This window comes from Pinus tabuliformis, chromosome 6, assembly GCF_031772625.1.
Source record: "Pinus tabuliformis cultivar Carrire ecotype Pingquan chromosome 6, CPIR1, whole genome shotgun sequence".
Classification (NCBI taxonomy): Eukaryota; Viridiplantae; Streptophyta; class Pinopsida; order Pinales; family Pinaceae; genus Pinus; species Pinus tabuliformis.
The window spans coordinates 1,322,242,731-1,322,261,085 of NC_142292.1; the positions used below are offsets into that span (position 1 = coordinate 1,322,242,731).

The following is an 18,355-nucleotide window of genomic DNA, read 5'->3' on the forward strand; positions in this document are numbered from 1 at the left end:
GCAATTTTAAACTCGGAATGTCACATTTTCGGTCGTGGGGATGGGTTTTGATTCAGTCATGATGTAACCTAGAAAATAAATATATGATACAAATACAAAGATAGATTAACAATCCTACAGAATTATTGAGGTTTTGTTTTAGCAAAAATAGGTAATGGGTATGGAGTAGTAAAATTCCAAATTATTATCACTATTAATCTTGAGTGGGTGATTAGTTTTATGATATGAAGGTGGTTTTTGATCTATTTAATTCATTCCCAATGAGGTGAGCCTATCCATTATTCCAATATATTTTTAAATTTACCCATCCAACCTGACCCAAACTCTAATACAATGTTGAGATCTCCCTTTATAGTAAAATCCATAAGCAATAAGAAACTTCCAAAGCTTCCTGATTAACTTTAAATTCCTAATGATGTTGAGATTTTCTCTCGGAGTATTATTTGTAACTAATAATAAACTTCCACAACCTTCACTGTTAACTTTAGAGTCCTAATATAGTGAGTGAGACCATTACTCCAAATAAAATTACACAAAAATGATCGGAATAAAATTGCACAACCGTATGTACAAAGTAAGAAAGTCTATTTTTCATCACAAGGTGCAGTATTGTTCTATACGGACTAGGGAATTTCCTGCTGAATTTAGTTCATTTAGGCAAGAAAGTCGATGCAGAGGTCAAGCTTTACTCAGCAGGGCGTTAGCCGGCATCCATGTTAACCGTGTTTGTTAGGTCTCAATTCCTAACATTATTACAATGAAAGGTAACCACTTCTTCGTGATTGACTTCTACCACTACCTCAACAGAAAGATCGATTTGACGACCGACCATTGGTAACACTAAATTTTACAGAGAAATCGACAGTATATAGTTTGATGAATATTTATCCCTTTGCTTCCGGGTTACATACGGAAAACCTTTCCAATGATAGTAACAATGGCGTGCGTATTGTGGAAAAGTTTGGCCAACGACGACGTGGATTGGGTTGTAAGTCAAGGGGGCATAAGGTTTAAGCCTGCTTTGGTTTTATCTCTCCCACTATTTAATAAGTGTCGTACACAAGTTTTCTATGCCCTGCACAACCTGCAAACATGGAATTTGTAAGTAATGATATGAAATCCCCACTTGCAATTCTGTTTCTTCTTATTACTGGAACTTCAATGGTGCACGCACTTCATCCATCAGGTGAAAAATTCAGACAGATATGTATGCGTGGGTGTGATTTGGGAAACCGTTAGGGAGCTAAACAGAATTAGTTGTTCCTGTTTGATTGCAGAATTGTAGAATAGTTCCTAGTGTTTACTTTTGTTCATCTATGTTTAGAATGTACAATGGATAAATCTGAGATGAATATTGTTCTGGACAAAATGAACAATTATTTTTTGATTCTGCAATTAAAGAGAAATAACTACAGAGATCTATAAACAAAATTAATTTAGATTATTCAAAGAGGCATTAAAACGTTATAAATCTTCGATGTTTAGTTGGGTGGATGTTGTTTAATGGTTAAGCGGAAAGATTTGGTCTTACAGATTATGTAATATAAATTTTTAATGTTTAATTTAGTGGATGTGGTCTAATAGTTAATGGAGAGATTTAGTCCCACAAATTATGTGATCCAATACTTGAAAACTGCTCAAGCGTGATTTCTATGTTAAATTAAATTTATTAGTTTATAAATACTATTAATGAAATTATACTGATTCTTTGGATTGGTAATTATGTTTCTCAGGTGTGACATCGTCCGATACTGAAACTGCTGTTGCTGTTAATGGACAATGCGAACTGAAAGACTTTGTAACAGTTTTCACGCAGATTGATGGCAACGGCTGCCTCAGTAGCAGCATCAGCTCTGAGAATTTATATTACTATCTAATTATTGTGGAAAACCGATGTCAATATTGCAGTGCTAAGGGCGTAGGCATTGAGGTAGAAGGCTACCTCCTCGGAAATGAGATTGTTAATTTGACACGGCCCTTTGCGCCAGGGGGAGACAAATTTGTTCTCAAGTATAGTAACTCCAATCAGGTCGGTGGAGTCAGCCCTGCCCATGCCACTTTCTATGAGTGCAGGAATTTATGATCTCTGTTGCCTCTCCTTACCGTTAGGGCCAGTATGTGGCGAAGAAGAAAGAGGGATTATATATAGAGGACAGAGTACATATGATGTTGTGTTACTCAATTCTATCATTCTCTAGGTCACAGCTCTCAGTTTCATCTCGGTTTTAGAACTCAAGTTTTGAATTACAGTTCGTTGAAGTTCATCTGGTTTATGTAAGGTAAAATTATTGAAATAATAAAAAGTGGCAATTTCTGTCTTGTTCTCTGAATCTGGTTTATTTTTTTAAAAAAGTGCCACTTCTTTGAAAGAAAAGCCTATATATTTCATTATCAATCTTTCATGGTTACATCATCATTGCGTCATGAGAGGGCATCAGGTCGGTGGAGTCAGCCCTGCCCATGCCACTTTCTATGAGTGCAGGAATTTATGATCTCTGATCCCTCTCCTTAACGTTAGGGCTAGTATGTGGTAAGAAGAAAGAGAGGTTATATACAGAGGACAGAGTACACATGATGTTGTGTTACTCAATTCTACCATTCTGTAGGTCAGAGCTCTTAGTTTCAGCTAGTTTTTAGCATTGAAGTTTTGAATTTCAGTTCACTGATGTTCACAACCACAGATTTCCTTTCCAGATCTGGTTTATGTAAGGCGAAATCATTGAAGTTGCCTTCATTTTCAGCGATTGTGATTTTGCTTCAAAGTTCTGAATTTACTTGACAATTTATGTTATTGCCGTTTACGTTCTAACCAATGTCTGTACTGCCTTTGAAATTTCATTTTTTTGGATGCGTTACGGTGTATATGCTTTCTTTAATATAGCATTCAATACAGTTCTTCTGAGCGTCTAGTACTTTTGGATTGAATTGATTTCCCTTTCTAAATGTGACGTGCCAAGTTGAAAATCGCGAAAGAAATAGTGTGAACACAGTTACCAAATCACCTTCGCAAAAATGTAACGTTCCAAGTTGAAAATGGCGGGAACACAGTTATTAAATCACCATTTCACACCCAGATATTATCATCGAGATACAATTGGCACTGGCTAACCAATATAATATGATTGGAATATTTTAGTTGTATCAACTCGACGTTTGGAATATGATTACAATTCCTCATAAATACAAGTCGCATAAGTTCTAAGATTTTCGCTTAGATCAAGATGAAATCAAATATAATCAGTTTTAATTTAATTTTTGGAATATGATTAAATTTTTTAATAAATACAAGTCGTATAAGTTGTAAGGTATTGTTAGAAATTGTAAGGTATTGGAGTTAGAATATTCTTCAAACTTAGCGAAAACTCCAACCAAATATGTGCAAATGATATAATAACCAAGAAGTGATAAAATAACAGTGGAACAACATATAATAATGTAAACCGGAAATATAAGCAGAAATGCACCGAAAAACACTAAGCCATTTTATTATACTGAGCAATAAATGAGTACAAGAGGTGATTAGACAGATGGCACCTCGACTTGCACAAGGCAAGTGAAGAAATACTCTCAAAATGACAAGAATGGCCTCTCTGCGTGGATGGTGTTGTTATGTTCCTACTGCTGCTAGAAAACAAATGATGATTTGGGGTTTCTCCCCTTCTTGGAAAAAGCTGAAACACTGGATTCAAGCTCTACTCAAGAAACCTAGAAAAACCGAGAAAGCTTTCCTAGAATGGCTTTACACTGATCTGCGTCCCAGCTGCTGGGAATCGAATGAGGATTTGGGGATTCTTCCATTCTAAAAAAAGGCTGAAACTCTGGAATCAGACTCTACTAAAAAAACCAAGAAAAACCCAGAAATATTTTCTGAAATGGCCGACCCCCAAAAATCACCCCCTTGGGGTTCTGCGCAGTTCCTCAAAGATGTTGATGAAACTACTGCTGAAATGCTGATGGAACTGCTGCTGAAATGCTGATGAATCTACTGCTGGAATGCCAATAGAAATACCTTGCCCAGGCACTCGAAGTCCCCCAGGGCTAAGGGTGAGATCTCCGAACGAAAACACTCAATGCACTAAACAGTGTTGCTGACTAGCTAAACAGCCAGCATGCTCTAAGTTGAAATGGTAATCACAAATTCTCATAACCAGAATGATCCCAAATGAGGGGGTTCCTCTCTATTTTATAGCCTCTACCTCTCACGATCCCTAGGCTCACTTTCTCCCGCGTGATCCCCTTCTTGCCATGTGTTCCTTCCCTCCTGCGCAGTCCCTCCATGTGTCTGCGTGGGCCCCATTTCTGCGTCCCCCTTTGGCCCCCTTGGTTCTCTCTTAAGCCACAACATTATGCTACCTAGGAAGTGACTTTTTATTCTAAAGTGAGTTATGTTCCCCCTTCCTCACTTTTTATTTACAAATAACTATAGAAGGCAAAAATCGAACAAAATCGAATATTCCAATTAGCCATAGCTAATTAGGAATATTACAGTTTTGTTTGACATTAGAAAAAAAAAAATATTTTTATTTTTTGAGGAAAATGACATACTTACACTTCCCTCATACTCAGATTGTAGAATGAGCCTCTGGATTGTAGAATGAGTAATTTTTATTATTTTTTTACGACATTACATACTTACACATTTCCCTCATACTCGATTGTAGAATGAGCCTCTTGGCTCAATTAACCTCTCTTGTATTCTTATTTATTTATTTATATGGTTATTTAATTTTTTCATTTTTGTTTTCTTTGACAATAGCCAAAATTATTTTTATTATTTTTGAGGACAATGACATACTTACACGTGAATCATACTGGATTGTAGAATGAGCCTCTCGACTCAATTAGCCTCTCGTATCAGCTAGCCTCTCGACTCAATGAGCCTCTCAGATCAGCTAGCCTCTTAGATCAATGAGCCTCTCGGCTCAATGAGCATCTCGGCTCAATAATATCTATGGTTAATTGGTGTCATCAAATCTATTAGTTATTAATGTTTCATGCTTGTGTGGGCTAAGATTAACATGTTTATTTTCAACCATTTTCAATGTTTATGATCATACACCTTTAAGATTGGCATGTTTATTTTTAGCCATTTTGAAGCTTTATAATCATGAATTTTTCAACCATTGAAAAAAGAAATTCAAAAATATTTCTCATATTTTGTTGAGTGTTAGTTTGTAGAGTTGAACAACTTATAGTTTGGGAGTCGTGTCGTGAGACTCAACAACATTTTGTGACAAAATATGACAACTATGGAGAAGATGATTTCTCTTCTCAGTATTACAAATCAGTTAAATAAGATTACATTGGAAACATCACTAATAAATGACTCGAGTGAAACTCGACTAAACTGGACTAAGTGAAACTGAACTAGGACACTTGGAGGGACAGTTTTGACACCTAACTGCTGGTTGGAATTAGATTCTCCAAAACTCCCCCTTAATTACAACCACATAAAAATTCAATTAAGATTTTTGTTGGTCTATGTCTCAGCGAGGCTTACAATTTAAAAAAAAATTACTTTAACTAGATTTACTTTTCTTCTTGTCTTCTTCTAGATCATGTAGCCTCTAAATTCTTTCAACATTTTCTTCTTGTTGTATCCTTCAAACCTTAATTTTTGCATTTGCTGGTGCAGGTCATCCATCATTCCAGGTTGTGTAAGCATGTCCTAGAATTTTTCAAAAATTGGTTTATATCTAGGCTTCTGCCACATATTATCTTTTGTAGTACATTTTTCATCATCGAGCAGCTGCACCATAAGATGAGAATAATTTTTTTCTCTTCAAAACTCCAATACCTGAAAATTTCATCGATGTGCTCATCATCCAAGCTGTCTTCAAGGTTCATTGTTGCAACTTCTATACATACCTCATCTAGACATGGTGTTCCAAGCCATGCTTCAGTGAAATTCAATTCTTCTTCATAATCGTTATGCGTACCTGCACACTGAAAATAAATGTTAGAATAAAAAATATTTAGAAAACCACATTGGTTTTGTCACTTCTATTGCGCGATGAGTGCTTTCTCCTATTATTCTTCTTTCTTTGCCTCTACCTTTGTATCTCTCTTTGTGTTCTCTTTGTGGGCTTCCTTCATTGCTTCTGCCTCTATTTCTTTCTATATATTTGTCTTTGTTTTTCTCTCTTCCACTTATGTACTAACCTCTTCTGCTGCAAACAAGTTGTCTGCCACTTGATTTTCAGATTCAATTGGGCTTCTTTCACCTAATAACATGATGTCAATGTGATGTTTCTGTTGCATCATTTGTAACAATTGAACATTAGGAAAAAAATCTTCATCAAATTTTACATCAACAATATTAATTTCTAGATTCAACAAGTTGTCATCAATAACCTCTATTGTTGGAATCACCAAGTTGTCATCAACAAGTTCTGATGCTAGAATCACCAAATTTTCATTGGAAATTTTTATCGTTGGATTCACCAAATTTTCATCAATAAGCTCTGTTGCTGGATTCAACAAAATTTCATAAGTAAGTTATGTTGCTGGATTTAGAAAATCTTCATCCACTTTCAGTTGTGCATAGTCAGATTCAATAAAATTTTTATCTCGATATAGATCTGTTGCTATAGATCCACCTTCATCTTCAACTTCAATGCTCCCTCTTACACGAAAACACGTTGTTGGGGCAAAGTGATTGCCTGTCATTTAATTTGTCAACCTGGGGGTTTTGTAAACTTGTGAAGCATGTGTGCACTGTATATATGCTAGAAATTGTCTTTCAGTTTAGATCAATCTAACTACAAAATAATGAAAACCAATTCATCTAATCTATGAAATCAAATAATGAAAATGAAATTCAACTAACCTGTGAAATCCAAAACAACTAATGTATGCTTAGTTACTCCAGCATTCAATTATGAAGTGTTACCTTCTTGAGATGATGTCTAAGAAACTATTTATACTTTAACTTCTAATGTCCTAGAAAAGCAAGTAAAGTGTGCAAAAAATAACTCAGTAATTGCATGTATCAAATATTCAACCATTCAACCATTCAATCTTGAAATATGATTAGATCAATTTCTTAGAATGATATTTAGGAATATCAGTTAATGCAATTAAATGAGGATCTTAAAAGAAAATATAAAAGCATGAAAAAGTAAAGCTCAATGATTGCATATGTTGAACTTTCAATCACCCAATTTGAAGTCACCTTCTTGGCTTGATCCTTTATTCAATTATACAATGAATTGATGGTTTGATCTAAGAAAGTAAATCACAAAACATGAAAGGAAACTAAATAACTATGAGCCCTTGCTTTAAACATAATCCAATTAGAAAATACATAAATCTTCCCTATTGAAATGTTTTTAGAAAAGCAAAAATTACACAGTCGTTCTAAAACTAATACTAAGAAAGCAAATAAACTTTAATCTATAAAAGCAATTAAATCTGACAATCATTAGATGGCCATTCCAATGGCGTATAAGGATGGCAAGTGAAGAAGCTCTATATGGAAGCAAAACTAAATCTTAAAATCTCCAAGTATAAGCTCCAAATTCTCTATTAAAAACATGAGTATTTCTCCAACTTTACACATGCCTTTCAAAGGATAAGGCTCTCCTATTTATACAAAAACATAAGAATCTATCCTATTTATTGAGGATCCACTAAAATCTCATATAGTTACAACCAAATAGCTCACAATGAGACACATATCCCCTAAGTGTCTCATAGAGTTCTAATCCAAATAACAAATGATGAGACACCTTATAGAGTTACAATCCAAATAGGACACATATCCTTCTTTGACCTTTATCCAAATATCCTTTGAAGGGAATTCGAATTTGAGCATTGGATGCCACATAAGGGTGCCTTGGGAGCTTCCAAATGACCTACACATGTCATGAAACTCAAGCCACATATATAAATACATGAAACCATGTTAATTTCCTAGTTTTTAATCATAAATTCACTTTAAACAAATAAAATAAATAACTTTGGTAAATAAGGATCCTAACCCATATATTTATGAAAATGGTGGCTAATGAAAGGTTATGTGGTTATGGAATTGCGACATGTGAGTGAAATGGTGGCGATAAAGGTGAAAGTGGATGTCATTTTGAAGACATTTTGGAGGCCCAACATATCTCCAAACTTGAGTAATTGCATGTCCTCATGCAAATATTGCATTAATTCCTTTGATTTGCTTACAACGTCTTTGCTTTTGAATGAGCTTGGCTTATATCAAATGTCCTTAAACTTTGCATTTGACAATTTTATTTATTTTTGCAAAGTATTCCTTGTCATACATTGAGTTGCAACATGTTTGGTTGGTTCTTATGTTTGAACTAAATTCTAATTGATATTGGTTCTTATGTTTCAACACCTTGTTTCTTTTTGTTGCAGCAAGATTCATTGAACATATTTAAGAATGCATCTTTAAAATCAGCCATATAGTGTGCTCTTAATTTAGAAATTATATGAAAATTATATAACTTTTTGAACCATAATGCAATCATAATTGATTAGAACAAGTATGTTAGGATGAAATGAAAATGTGTGATGGTGTATGATGTATGAATACGAAATGATGTCCCTTCCCCCCAACTAAAGATATGACAATGTGAAAGAGGAAGTGAGGAATTTCTCAATGTTACAATTTTAGTATTTTAAGGAATTGCATGACTAAAAATTAGAAAACCACATATCTTTGCTTACCTTTAATGTGCATGAGTTATGGAAATTGAAGAGTGTGGCTGCTTCTGGATCATTAAATGAAATGTAGAATTCATCTACTTCTTGGTTGCATATATGGTGGATAAGGTTGTGAAGTGGATTCTTTATTTCTACTGCTAAATTTGTTGTATTTGTTGCAAAATGCTGAAATGATATAGTCTTCAATCGCTACAAAACCAATGGTACAACTCTAGTTATGCAAATAAATGTGTTGGTGTCAAGCATGAAGAGAGGTCATTGGATTACCGACCATTGATGAATGTCGTTAACCAATGCGAGACAAACTCTCCATTAATGTCAACAAGTTCCAAGGTACCTAAGTACATCTTGCGAAGGGAAAATAAATGAGTCGATGTCGAGCCACTTGTAAGATCCAATGATCAAGGGACATTGATGTATTCCCATGATTGTTGGTGAGAGAGCCTGTCATTAAGGCATACAAGCCTCAAGGTACTAATGAGGACTCTGACCTTGGACCTAGATAATGTGTCGATGTCGATAGGCCAAGGATTGTTAGAAAGAAGACCTTAAGGAATCCCCCATCATCTAACGTGAGCATGAAACAATGATTTTGAAGGATTATGAATGGAAAATTTTGCAATGGATCAAGGTTTATTTAACAGAAAGGAAAATGACAAGTTAATGGAAAGTAAAAGGACAAATTAGCATGTAAGCGAGCTAAATGTCTTTATGAAAATGGGTTATGAGTTAGTGAAAGCAAGGCAAGAAAATATAGTTTCTATAAATAAAAAAATGAGTAGTGAAGGAAAATGAGATGAGAATTTTATTGACTGACTAAGTGAAATGCAATGCGACTACAAAGGAAATGAGATGAAGGTTTTATTGACTGAAGGAGTATGGATGCAATGGAAACATTGTCATCTGAAAGGCTTGCAGCTGCTGGATATGATATGCATTAGCATGTGCTCATGCATTGATGTTTCATATCTATTCCTACTCTGGCCATTTTCTTGTGAAATAAATGTGGTCTTTGAGAGACACTATTTGCTTATAGTCATCTGTTCTTCCTCCCGGACCTGCAAAAACTAGTACTTCTTCTCCAATGGATTGTAAGGTTATCAAAATAGAAAGCTGATCAATTTCTCTGTTAATGATACTTACATAAAAGAAATAATAATCAGTACTATTAAACAAGTTAATGAAATAAAACCAAGAGAGTTTATACCTGTGTCGAAAGTAGTGCCTCAAGTTACTTGTTGTTTTTTTTCAGCAATTTCTTTATTCTTTACTGTTTCAAAATATGATAATAACTTTCTCATTTTGTATATCTCATCGAGATCTTTCCAACAATGCTTCAATCATCGAATTCTGATGTCGTATGAGAAAGTTAGATTGTTTTGAACTTTTTATGAAACACTCAAAATTGTCATGTAAAATGTGGCATGGGAACATGATGCTACAGTGAAAGATGATGTAAGCAGATGAAATGGCATGTTGATCATGAATTTCTAGTTAGAATTCATTGTTTAACAAATAAATCATTGAGTTAAATGCATAGCTACAGAATTGTTTTCGAGCTGCAGAATTGTCAATTAGCTGCAGAATCGTTGTTCAACTGCAGAATGTGCACAGTTCTACAGCTAAAATCTTGAATAAACAACCCAAGTCAGTAAATAACCAAAATTGAATTCAAAGAGCAAGAAACAATGTTGTGGTTTATTGTAGCCAAAATCCAGTGATAATTGCAATGCCACTTTCAGAAAAATTAGCAAATTTTATTTATTTATTTTTTTTCTTATTTTATTTATTTCTTGCTTCGACAGGTGTGTTTGAGTGGATCATTACAACAACTCTTTTCTCAATTTTCTCGAGTCATGAAATGAATTTTCACATCAAAATTTTTATGACAATTTTTTTGTGGCAATTTTCTTAAAAAAAAAAAACTAACGAAATATTTACGAAATCTAAAAAAAAATGAAATAGAAAAACAAAATTAAGCATAATGATCACAAAACATGACATATGTATTAAATAAAAATGAGAGAAACACATGTACAAACTTAAAATATATACACAAACATTATATTCCATTAAAACAAAATATAACAAAACATAACAAAAGTCAAACATTATAAGCATTATAGGTACAAATGTTATTAAAAAATAAACAACTTAATAAAACATTAAAACACATAACAAATCATAACATATAACAAAACATGACAAACATATAATCATTTAAAAAAAACGTAATAAAAAAAACAAAATTTTCCATATATATATATATATATAACATTTCCATATGTGAAAAATAATAACATGGTTATTTCATACTTTCCCAGCAAAAGATTAGGCTTTATCTCCATCTTTTTCTTTAACAAACTACTAATCAGCCTCAGTGCTCTGTTCTATTCAAGGTGCCTATGCTCTTCTTTTCTTTAGTTCCATAGCCTTCTCAAAGAGCTAGATCGAATCCAGACTATTCAACCATCGTCAAGTAGCTTCCTCAGCGCAATCTCAAGGCAAATCCCCAAACCTCTTTTGTCGCTCCTTTGTACACGTTTTTCTTATGTGGCAGCAAATCCATGGATTTCAGTGACAGAAAATCACAATCTTGATTTCTCAAACAACCATAGCATCCAAAATCGGATTTGATCCTTTCTGCATGGCCACAGCTTCTATTTGTGCATTGAATTCTAAATCCATTTTTTCTCATCCAGTGAGTGAAACAGTGTCCCGAAGAAACTCAGATTTCTCTCAAATGGTTACGAATTTGAAGAAACCATTGTAGATTATTTAATTCGGCCTATCCTGAGAAAAACCCATGTCTCGGTTTTCTGAAATTCATTTTCATTTGGCTGAAAATCACATTTCAAAGTTGACATTTTTAAGTTTTGCGTTTTTTCGCAATGGTGATCCAATACGTTGTGCAGAATGTGCAGGTCGAGACACTCTGAGCCGTGGAGGTTAAGATACCACACTCATCATATGCTGTGGAGCAAATTCATTACACCCCTTCGGCCTGCCAGATCAGTATTACATTGTTTTATTCTTGCAAGTACATAGAGGTAGGAAACTTCAATGGACTATTTTCTACGGTGACTAAAATTGACCTCTGTACAACGTGTTGTCCATCACACCAAAACAATAGCTCATGAGTTCTGACTGATGCTCCCAGTTGAATATTCAGAGCGTTGGCTTTGACACTCAACACACAGCTTAGTTTCTCGTCCCTCTAGGTAAATATCAGTATTCTCGGCTTCACTGTCTATACTGAGGATAGAGGTAGCCATTCTGAAGACCGATATCTCTGTAGAGATCAAATTTTTTCAAAGGCCATGGGCCATTGCGTTGGTTGTTTTATAATTTTTTTTATGTTTTGTTTTTTTTTTTTTTTTTAATTATATATGTTACATTTTTTCTGAATTAAAAAGATATACATATATATTTCATTAAAAAAAAACAATTTATTGATAAAGAAAATGCATTTGATTTTTTTTTTTTGTAAGTTTATTGAAAAATCAAATTGAATTAAATCAAATCATGAAAACAAAAATTCGTTGCAGAATTGCATTCTGTAACTAAATAATTTTTATGATATACTAACAAAACAATTTCTTTTTTCTGATCCTCTAGGTCACACAGAGTGCAGAAGGAGAGCATACTTGAGAGATTTATTTTGTTAGCATAATCAAGATTTTATCAATCGATTCTTCTGTAAATTTTGCAAAAATAAAATGAAAAGGCTTGATCTCATAACTTAAATTATTCTTTGTGATCTTCACTTGCGCTCCTTGTTCTCAACCATTTGTTTTATTGTAAATTTTTCCTACAAAGGTTTAGTAGATGGGTGGTTCTTACTACACCATAAAACATCAAATTTATCATAAAAACTATAAAAAAATTATTTTTATTTTTCCCATCTATCTAAAAACTATATTTTCTTTTAGTTTTTAAGTATATTCATGCTTCTAATGAAGCCATTTACGGATTAGAATTTTTGAAACGATCATATCCCAAGAAAATGTACTTGATTGTTTGTAAGGATATGCGAAATTGACTTGACCTTTCGATTTGCCACAAGGATCTCTTGAATAATTGATGAATATTGTGGCGTAACCACTTCTTGATACCATTCCTCAATGTAGTCTTTGGGCTGCATTCTAGATCCTTTGTCCATAAATGGTTAGTAAAAACAAAAACAAATAAAATAAACTCTAAACTGAACGTTAGTTCCTATGCACACTTCCCGGCAACGGTGCAAAAAATGTTGGGGCAAAGTGATTGCCTGTCATTTAATTTGTCAACCCAAGGGTTTCGTAAACTTGTGAAGCATGTGTGCATTGTATGTGCTAGAAATTGTCTTTCAGTTTAGATCAATCTAACTACAAAATAATGAAAACCAATTCATCTAATCTATGAAATAAAATAATGAAAATGAAATTCAACTAACCTGTGAAATAAAAAACAACTAATTTATGCGTAGTTACTCTAGCATTCAATTATGAAGTGTCACCTTCTTGAGATGACGTGTAAGGAATTATTTATACTTTAACTTCTAATGTCCTAGAAAAGCAAGTAAAGTGTGCAGAAAATAACTCAACAATTACATGTATCAAATATTCAACCATTTAATTTTGAAATATGATTAAATCAATTTCTTAGAATAATCTTTAGGAATATCAGTTAATGCAATTAAATGAGGGTCTTAGAAGCAAATATAAAAGCATGAAAAAGTAAAGCTCAATGCTTGCAAATGTTGAACATTCAATCACCCAATTTGAAGTCACCTTCTTGGCTTGATCCTTTATTCAATTATACAATGAATTGATGGTTTGATCTAAGAAAGTAAATAACAAAACATGAAAGGAAACTAAATAACTATGAGCCCTTACTTCAAACGTAATCCAATTAGAAAATACATAAATCTTCCCTATTGAAATGTTTTTAGAAAAGAAAAGATTACATAGTCGTTCTAAAACTAATACTAAGAAAGCAAATAAACTTTAATCTATAAAAACAATTAAATCTGACAATCATTAGATGGCCATGCCAATGGTGTATAAGGATGGCAAGTGAAGAAGATCCATATGCAAGAAAAACTAAATATTCAAATCTCCAAGTATAAGCTCCAAATTCTGTATTAAAAACACGAGCATTTCTCCAACTTTACACATGCTTTCCAAATGAGAAGACTCTCCTATTTATACTGTCAGGCCAGGAGTAACTCTAGTTTGGTAGAAAAATGATTCGATTTATTTCATTAGGTAGCTATTGTTATATACAAAGAATGTGACTACTCAGTTCATCTTCTGATGACTGTTCACATTCCAAATTCACCCAATCATAGAGGATTAGGTGTCAAAATTCCCCCCCTTAATCTGAAGGGATGTTGGTGAGTCCAAGCATCGTTCTGAATCTTTCAAGCTTTTCTCTTCCAAGCGTTTTGGTGAAGATGTCTGCAATTTGCTCATTTGTGGAACAATGACGGAGATGGATTGTTTTGGCCTCAACATGATGTCGGATCAGATGATATTTAGTATTGATGTGCTTTGTACGATCATGGAACTTTGGGTTCTTGGCCAACTTTATTGCAGAGGTGTTGTCAATCATGAGTGGAGTTGATTGTACTTGTTTTACCTGTAAATCTCCAAGAATTTTCCTGAGCCACACAATTTCTTTCGTTGCTTCAGCTGCTGCCACAAATTCTGCTTCTGTTGTGGAATCTGCTGGAACTAATTGTTTGCGTGATCTCCAAGAGACAGCTCCTGATCCAAGACTCATAGCATATCCTGAAGTAGATACCCCAGTTTCTTTGTCTCCATCGAAGTCTGAATCAGAGTATCCAATCAAGCTGAAGTCGTCCACCTGTGTATACTTGATTCCAAGGTCTTGAGTTCCCTTCAAGTACCTTAGAACTCTTTTTGCAGCAGACCAATGTCCCTCACAAGGCTTTTGCATAAACCTGGAGAGGATTCCAATAGCAAATGAAATGTCTCGTCTGGTAGTAGTGAGGTAGATGAGACTTCCTACAAGCTGTCTATACTTTGTTGCATCCTCAAATTCCTTTCCTTCAATAGATGTGAGCTTTAAGTTTTGTTCCATTGGAGTACAAAGAGGATTGCACTCTGTCATGCCAAATCTGTTTAACAAATCTCCAATGTATTTCTTTTGAGAAAGAAATATGGATTTTAGATGTTGGGTTACTTCAATGCCAAGATAGTAATGAACATAGCCAAAATCAGTCATTTCAAAACTTTTCCCCAATTCCTTCTTTATGGATGCAATGTAGCTTTCATTGTTTCCTGTCATTAAAAGATCATCTACATATACCACAATATATACAACTGTTTTGCCAACTTTCTTTACAAATAAAGTTGCATCATCAAGATCAAAATGATTGAAGTTGAGTTTCAGAAGATGCTCAGTTAGTTTTTCATACCAGGCTCGCGGTGCTTGTTTGAGGCCATACAAGGACTTCACAAGTTTGCATACTTTTTGTTCATGTCCTTTCACAGCAAATCCTTCAGGCTGGGACATAAAAACATTCTCTTTTAGATCTCCATTCAAGAAGGCAATTTTTACATCCATTTGATGGACTTTCCAACCGTTCTGAGGTGCTAGTGCAAAGAGTGTCCGGATGGTGGCCCATTTTGCTGTGGGGGCAAAAGTTTCCTCATAATCGACCCCTTCATTATGTGCAAAACCTTTTGCCCCAAGCCTAGCTTTGTGCTTGTCAAATGAGGCGTCAGCTTTGTACTTGTTCTTGTAGACCCACTTGCAGCCAATTGGTTTGGTTCCAAATGGAGGATCAACCAGCTTCCAAGTGCCATTCTTTATGAGGGCATCATACTCCTTTTGCATCGCTTCTTTCCATTCATCATGAGAAGCAGCTTCTTTGAAGGAAGTTGGTTCAAAATCTGTAGACAAGTTCAATTCACAATCATAAGAAACATCCATATCAACAGGTGAATTAGAGTCATCTACATCACCTCCATTTTGTTGGTTTGAATTTCTGGTTCCTGTTTTTCCAATTTCATCAGGATGAACACTTTCAAGTGTCTTTGTCAGCCACTTTGGGGGACCTTTCTGAGATGGTCTAGGCTGCTCTGTTGATTGACTTGGGACTGAATCAAGACTGAGTCTCCCAATTCTATCAATTACATCACTTAAAGCATCATCCGTTGTTGGAGTTTCATTCGGGGGAGAGTGTTCTTCAGAAGAAGATTCCACATGTTGATCTAGTATAGGAATCCCCCCTTCAAGATGTGGAATTTGATTATCAAATTCTTGAAATGATTTTGTTTTTGCGAATCTATCTAAGCGATCAAGTTGTTGTTCAACAACATTGTCAGATTTGGATGATTCAAGAAAAATTACATCTCTAGATACAACAAACTTTTTATTTACTTCATCATAGAGGCGGTATGCTTTGGAGGTTGTTGAATACCCCAGGAAGATACACTTACGACTTCTAGCACCAAGTTTGTTTCTATGTACCTTTGGTATCAGAGCATAATAGGTGGAACCAAAGATCCTGAGATGTTTTACCGAAGGAACATGTCCATACCACAATTCATAAGGAGTCTTGTTTCTTATAGCATTAGATGGACATCTATTCTTTATATATGCAGCACATAGAACAGCATCAGCCCAAAACATTATCTTTACATTTTTGAAGAAAAGCATGGATCGTACCATATTCAAGATTGTTCTATTCATTCTTTCAGCTACACCATTATGTTGGGGATTATAAGGCACAGTTGTTTGATGTTTGATCCCATGTTGGCGAAGATAGTTTTCAAATTCATTTGATGTATATTCTTTTTAGTATCAGTGCGAATAGAACCAGTATGAGATTGTGCATCATTTTCAATCCATTTATGAAAATTCTTGAATGTTTGAAAGGCATTAGATTTGTTCTTCAATAAATAAACCCAACACATTCTGGTGTAATCATCAATAAATGTCATGATATATTTATTTCCATTTGCAGAAGGAACAAGCATTGGACCACATAAATCTGAATGAATGAGTTCAAGCTTCCTATGTGCTCTTGAATGTGAATCATGAAAAGACTGTTTGCTATGCTTTCCTAGAATGCAAGCATCACATTGCTTATGTTTCCTAGGAATTGTAGGCAAACCAACAACACCATTTTTCTTCAATAAGCGGAGACTGTCATAGTTTAAATGTCCAAATCTAGCACGCCATAATAAACTTGATGGAAGTGTACCTTCTTCATGATGAGAAATATATGAGAAATGTTGTGCATGAGCAGAGGTTCCTTGCAGTTTGAGAAGTCTTTCTTCTTCTATTCCCCTCATGACAAGTGAGTGGTCAGAAGCTTTTCTTACCTCAAGCTTGCCATCAAACATATGAATGGAGTGACCTTGCTGGCGGATGTGGACCAAGGACAACAAGTTTCTCTTGAGCTGTGGGAGATATAGAACATGATCCAGAAGAAAGTCTGGAAGACCAGGCAGTTTAAGCCTGATTTTGCCAAGCCCTGATGGCTTGATTTTTGACTGATCTGCAAAGTATACTGCTCCATCAACATTATCAGTGAAATATTCAAAAAAGCTTTTCTATGAGTCATATGACAGGTTGCTCCTGAATCAAGCAACCAATCATTTTTCGAAGAAGTAAGTGAGGCATTAAAAAAATCTTCATTTACTCCAGTGTTACATTGTGCCTCAATATAGTGAGTGGATTCAGGTGCTTTACCTTTGTCTGTATCATCAGTTTTACCTTTCTGTTGGTTTCTTTTCTGCTCAATTTTGTCCCATGGTAGCTTGCATGTATAGGCATCATGTGATCCATTTCTTTTGCAACAAATGCAGTGTAAGTCTGCCTTTTCTCCTTGAGAATGTCTGCCCCCCCTGCCTCTGAAATATCTTCCTCTTCCTCTTCGTCCACCTCTTCCTCTTGTAGGATCTTGAGCAGGATGCTTTTCTTTATGAGCAAGGCACACTGTCTCTTCAGAAGATTCAGGGGCTGTCTTCTTTCCAAAGGCTTTCTCTCTTTCAACAAACTTTTTCACAAGAGAGTCAAAGATTATATCTTTAAGATTTCCATTTGCTTGTAAAGACTCAAGATAATTGGAGTAAGTAGGATAGAGTGCCTTGAGAAAAGCAATAAGAGGGATATCCAGCTCAACCTTAGTGGATTTGATATCATGCATTATAGATTTTACTTCAGATGCAAGAGCAAGAGGATCATTATTTTTCAGTTTAAGAGTGAAGAGTTTAATCATGAGCTGAACAACTTCAAGTGTAGAATGTGATTCAGAGAGTTCTTTCAGCTTTTGTAAAGCTTCAAAGGCAGTTGAATATGATGAAATATGGCGACTCACCTCTTCATTTATAGATGCCGCGATTAATGCATAGGCTTTGCTGTTCTTGTTTTCCCAAATGACGAGCTCTTTTTCTGAGGTAGGCTATACTGGGTCATTGTCTCCTTCTCTGATACACACTCCTTTCCACAACTCATTGAAGATGAGGGTGTGTTTTATCATCCGGGACCGTTCAGGATAGTTCTCCTTGCCAGTGAGAACTATTCCTACCATAGAGATGATTGAATGCATTCTGTAAAAATAACTTCTGCTGATAGAAAAATATTTCTGCTAATATACAGTAAAAATGTACTCAAAAGGGCATTCTCAAAGGGTATTATCATCCATTAAAACTTCTAA

The 18,355-nt window shown here is 34.7% G+C and overlaps 1 protein-coding gene across 2 annotated transcripts; it reads left to right on the forward strand.

The window, feature by feature from the left end:
• Positions 1-980: 980 nt before the first annotated feature.
• On the forward strand, positions 981-2,330 carry LOC149263485 (uncharacterized). 2 transcript variants are annotated; one of them, XM_089387921.1, is made up of 2 exons: positions 981-1,101; positions 1,734-2,330. In XM_089387921.1, exons 1-2 carry the CDS (start codon positions 1,071-1,073, stop codon positions 2,081-2,083), a joined length of 381 nt encoding a protein of 126 aa, XP_089244047.1. In that variant the 5' UTR covers positions 981-1,070; the 3' UTR covers positions 2,084-2,330. The 2 variants fall into 2 exon arrangements, with proteins under 2 accessions (XP_089244047.1, XP_089244045.1); XM_089387919.1 differs by having other exon boundaries at positions 1,048-1,186.
• Positions 2,331-18,355: the final 16,025 nt, after the last annotated feature.